The sequence below is a fragment of the Plectropomus leopardus genome, unplaced genomic scaffold, assembly GCF_008729295.1.
Source record: "Plectropomus leopardus isolate mb unplaced genomic scaffold, YSFRI_Pleo_2.0 unplaced_scaffold28925, whole genome shotgun sequence".
Classification (NCBI taxonomy): Eukaryota; Metazoa; Chordata; class Actinopteri; order Perciformes; family Serranidae; genus Plectropomus; species Plectropomus leopardus.
In genome coordinates this window covers 1-5175 of record NW_024631518.1, presented here as the reverse complement: position 1 = coordinate 5175, position 5175 = coordinate 1, and the positions used below count along the sequence as shown (strand labels likewise).

At 38.8% G+C, this 5175-nt stretch overlaps 1 protein-coding gene across 2 annotated transcripts; it reads left to right on the top strand.

Annotated features, from left to right (window-relative positions):
- Window positions 1–698: 698 nt before the first annotated feature.
- Window positions 699–3339, top strand: LOC121938232 (transmembrane protein 233-like). Of its 2 annotated transcripts, none has more exons than XM_042481504.1 (3): window positions 699–1014; window positions 1925–2059; window positions 2917–3339. In XM_042481504.1, the coding sequence occupies exons 1-3, from the start codon at window positions 856–858 to the stop codon at window positions 2926–2928; spliced, it is 306 nt and encodes a 101-aa protein (XP_042337438.1). In that variant the 5' UTR covers window positions 699–855; the 3' UTR covers window positions 2929–3339. The 2 variants fall into 2 exon arrangements, with proteins under 2 accessions (XP_042337438.1, XP_042337437.1); XM_042481503.1 differs by having other exon boundaries at window positions 1904–2059.
- The last annotated feature ends 1836 nt before the right edge of the window (window positions 3340–5175 follow it).

Here is a 5175-nt window from a genome sequence, read left to right as displayed (position 1 = left end):
TTAGCAAATTGGCTTGATTTCTCTTAAAGACACAGGGAGAAGTTATATGATGATGACCTAAAATTTACCCTAAAAAGGAAAGAAAAAAAGTTGCCAAATAAACAAAAAGAGTAGAAAAAAGATAAATATAGTTGCTGGTTTTTTTTTTAAGGAAAATGTATAGATAAAATAGTCAAGAGTGATTACAATAATAGCATCATGAATTTAGTTTTCTGGACATTTTCCGGATTTGTAGAATTATTATTTTGAATTGCTAATAATTTCCCAATCTTTATCTATGTATCTATCTATCTATCTATCTATCTATCTATCTATCCATCTAATTTAAATCTAAATTTCTGGTCATTTTCATGTCACCTTTCCCAATTTTTCTTTTTTTTTTTCTTTTTTTGGAACGTCTTGCCAAGTTGCTCATTGTTGTGAAATCAAACCAGTTTGCTCAGGTTTTAAAGATTTAAATGGATTTTAAAGGCATCTGAATGCAGCACAAAAGATATTATTCCAGGTTTCAAAGAGTTAATATGCATTTGACTAATTTACTATACATTTAAAGGAAATTACTTTAAATTTGAACTACATTATTATATCATTTTCTAGGTAAAAAAAAAGAAAAAAAACTGGGATATGTCTTCCTTTTCCTGTCACTGTCTCCAGATTACAACAGCATTTTGAGTCTTCAGCCCACTCAGACTTTCCAGCAGCCTGCTCTCATGTCTCTCTGCTGGCTGATTTCTCTCCTCTATTATAACTGCCCTGCTGCCTCCCCTCCCTCGCCTCCACCTCCTCCCTCCCAGTGTCTCAGCCCTGTGCTTCACCTCCCTGCTTTTACTGTTTCGGGGGGAACGGCAGCCGGTCATGACCACCAAGTCCTCGTTGAACGGCAGCGCTGACCACCTGAAGTCTGGGGAAGCCCAGGAGATCCCCCCTCTGAGGAACTACCTCTGTCTCACCATGTTCACCTGTTTCTGCCCTGCATGGCCCATCAATATTGTGGCGCTGGCTTTCTCTATGATGGTGAGTTTGGGGATTCTGGACCTGATTGTTTCCTATTTATAGACAGTTATAGCATGAGATACTTTAAGTATGTGTTTATGAGGTTTGGTTATTTGCAGGAAGTACTTAAAGATCATTCAACATGTGTTGCCTCATATGGATAAATATATTAGAGAGCAGAGTATCAGTGGTGGGTAAAAACAGAGTACATTATGGGATCATGGTTACTACATGTGTAGATATATTGCACATTAGCACTTAATTGCCATTTATGTTGTTTGTCTCTCTATTGCTCAAGCAGCAAACAAGTTGTGTAATACTACAAATGACTTATAGTTGACATAATATGATGAGATAGAGGAAACGCCTCTCCGTTTCACTGAGATGGCCGTCCATTTAATTAACAAATGCTTCAACGGATGTGTGCTCAGATCAGATACACTTTCAGTTTAGAAACTATCAAAGGGCCAAATCTGGTTTATGACTTCTCACTGTAATGTTCTACGATAAATGCATGCAATCTGTGTTATTGAGAGGAAATATCCTGTCAGTATTCTTCGTTTGTCATGAAGCCACAAAGTTTAAAGAAGTCAGAAAGGCGTGACATTTGTGTCGAGTCTCTGAGCTGTCTGAGGGCAGACACAGTTGTACTGAGTCGACGTGCCAACAGCAGCTGTTGCCTCGATGTAGCTGTGAGTAATAAGATGAGGCATGAAGGCACAGCAATCCACTGTTTATCATTGGCTTCAATACAAATATGATTAAAGATTACAAGAAAGGCAGGTGCTGAGAGAGAAGTTTGGATGCAAAGCGAGGCGGGGAATGATTACCCCCTAGATGAAAGATGTGCTACAATGTGGTTTATTGCCTTACTGACATGCTGAATGGGACTAGTTTCTTCTTCACACAGAACCGTGAATTTTCCTTTCAGGCCCAAAAGAGCTATGATGAAGAGGACTACGATGGCTCCAAGCGTCTGGGTCGGAAAGCTCTCCACCTGGGGATTGTTTCTTTTGTCATCGGCTTTGTGATCATCACCGCGTACACCATTGTGCATTTTACCACGGTATTATTCAGCAGATAAAGGTGCAAATATACAAGAACAGTGTGTAAGACTTAAGGGGATTTATTGGCATCCAGTGGTGAGGATTGTAGATGAAACCTATATTGGTGAGACTTCTTTCAGAGTTCATTGTTCACAAAGTTTTTACTAGGAGCTGAATTCATCAGCAGAGGTAACTTCCTCTCCAAAACAAATACAAGGTGATTTAAACTGGTAAAAACACTGAATAAAGTGGGACACCCAGTAGTTCACCCAATAGAGCAGGTGCCCAGTATACAGAGGCTGTGTCCTTGCTATGTCCTCGTAAGCTTTCCTACAAATATTTATATATAATAAATGCAAAAAAAAACCCAGAAAAATCTTTAAACAACAAAAACAAAGAACAAACAAGAACAAAAAAAGCAGTTTCATTTCACAGATCATTGTTGGGCATAACACAGAATCTCCGCTTGCCCAGCACTTTGTTTTGTTTAGTCGCCTTTTCTTCTCAGATAACTTAATGTTAACACCTTAAAGTAATTGTTTAAAAAATCTGTGTTTTTACAATGCTACCCATCATGGAGAGGCTGCTAACTGTGGTGGCCGAAGTGAAAACGCAAATGGCCTTATCTAAATCAGTCTTTGGTTTGTCTATTCTGGGCTACTGAAACATGGCAACAGCGAGAACTCCCTCCCTATGTCGATGTAAACGGCTCATTCTAGGGTAACAAAAAACACCATAATTCTTATTTTCAGGTGAATATGCACTAAAGAAACATATTTTTTAATATTTTAGTCAATTTTTGCCAGTATATCCCCCTAAATCCTACACACTGGACATTAAAGAATAGACAGATTTTAAGTATCTTTTTCCTCTGCAGCATTTGGTGTGACGTCTCGGGGAGGAAGAGGAGGTGGAAGTGGAGAAGAAGTGATGAGAGATCGGCTCCATGGGATGCAGAGCAGCTCTGCGTGGCTTCTGTCATCGACAGCTCTGGAGGTTTTGCGAGAGCTGGCAGAGACTCACTGTGCTGCTGGAAACATCTTTGTTTCAGATATTGTGTAAATGATCCCACAGTGAAACTGTGTACCGTTTTTGTAATTGTAAGGTGAGAGGAATGATTATGCATAGGACCCTTTCAGCACTTCCACTGATGAGATGTGGGGCTTCTCTGTAACTAAGAGGCTGTAATGGTCTGCATTACATTTCCATTATATCGCACTGTTTACTCTAAGTATTCTATTGTTCTATTGTCCACACATCTAAATGTTACATGTTATCAGTATAAAAATGTAAAATAAAAAGTCTGACACGAAACAAAATATGGTCGGAAAGTTAAAAAAACAAAACAAAAACTGTGAACGCAGTATGATTGAATTTAGAAGTAAGAAATTACTGACACATGCTCATATTTCCGGAGACTGAATGAAAACTAGTTCAGAAATGCAGATTTCATGACTTAAGCTGATCAAAATATATTTCTAACGACATGACACAATACATTTTTCTGTTGGCGTCAATTCTGTATAATATCCGATACTGGGCGAAGCAACAGTGTGATACAGCAACAATATGATAAAATACTGACTAATAGTAGTGGGTGGACTTCATGATACCCACTCTGCTTGACCAGCTGGCCACAGTTCACACCCATCTTTAACACCTGTTGCAGTTTAATGAGTCTGAAGGATCATGTAGTCTGATATGTAATATTAACACAGTTACAAGGCTAAAAATAAGAGCATATAATTTTCAGGCTGCGCTGTGATCCAGCACGCTAATTACCAAGAAAATGAAAGTTTAATTGTCAACTTATTAATGTGGAAGGTTTTATTTATCCCCATGATCCTGGAAGCATCTGTAATAAAAGGGTCTGATCCACCTTTTGATCTGATTTTGTTGTGGCCAGCACCTAAAAAACAATCTGAAGACCAGACAAATATGTGAACTCATGCTTTATACTGTCTGGCAGATGCATCTGGTTCTCCTCAAATTCAGACAGATTTCCAGCTGGTTTGGCTGAGGTCGAGCCAATCAAAACTGTTCATGGGTGTGTTTCAGACAATGACTGACAACTTGAAGAGCCTTCGAGCTTAAGGGTATGGCCACACATGAGTGAAATTAATGTTAATTTAATTTACGTCCATTCAATATGAGTTAAGGAGTGAATAAAATCTTTGCAATGAATGGAAAAGACACTTTGAATCTTCACACTGCGTTGAGTTCGACTTTGGTGAACTTTAAATGGCGAGGTCGCAGCCTCACCCACTTGCAAAGAAGTAGGCTAGCCCATGTGTGGAGAAGACGTTGATTGTCTCCACGTCTAACCAGCAGATCATATAATCTGCCTCACATGAAAATGCTGCTTAGCTGGCTGTGAGTTGGGAGACGGTCATGGAACATAGAAACATTTGTTTGAAAGCTAACACTGGCAAGCAAGCTAGCTTTCCACAACCAGCACTGCCCACTTTAACGCGTCGGTGATGATCACTTGCTTTCATTCTTGCATAAGTGATTGTAGCCGTGTACAAAATATGGCCAGAGTGCAGCCAAACATTGTTCAAACCCAAAGAAGTTAAATAAAACTCTAGATCCCAGTTTAAAAAAAAAACTAAACATGTCATTTGGGGATTTAAGGGTTAAACAACTTTTTTTCCAACTTGAAATCGACTTAAGTGAAAATAAAAGGGGAACGTTGACGTTAAGGTGTTAAGGGTCATCCAAATGCAGCTGTGCAATTATTATCACCAATAATAATAATAAAAATCAATGACTGAAACTACTGGTACTGTAGCTCTGCACTCAAACCATGATGGAGGTAAAGGGTTATCCTTCCCAACACTGAAATACTGCTGACTCTGTTTTATTATGAGTGTGTACAGTTTCAGGCTTTACCCATGTGAAGCACATGAAACAGGAGAGCCGTGAGAACGCCTCAGAAATCAGTGTGAGATGGTACAAGGGCACTCTCCTGCTTAGCAGCAGAAATCTTAAAAACATCTCTGTGTTACATCCAAAAAATACATTAAAAAAATTACAATTAAATACTTGTAAAATGTAGGCATTTTTATTTAAAGAGTACAAATACCCCAAAACACATCTTGGCCACAAATTATTCTGAGAGAATGGCATCTATGCT

Excerpts from the sequence above, each read along its gene's own strand:
- LOC121938232 (XM_042481503.1), top strand. The coding sequence starts at position 856 with ATGACCACCAAGTCCTCGTTGAACGGCAGCGCTGACCACCTGAAGTCT. Across the intron at positions 1,015-1,903 it reads CGCTGGCTTTCTCTATGATG|AACCGTGAATTTTCCTTTCA; the intron begins GTGAGTTTGGGG and ends TTCTTCACACAG.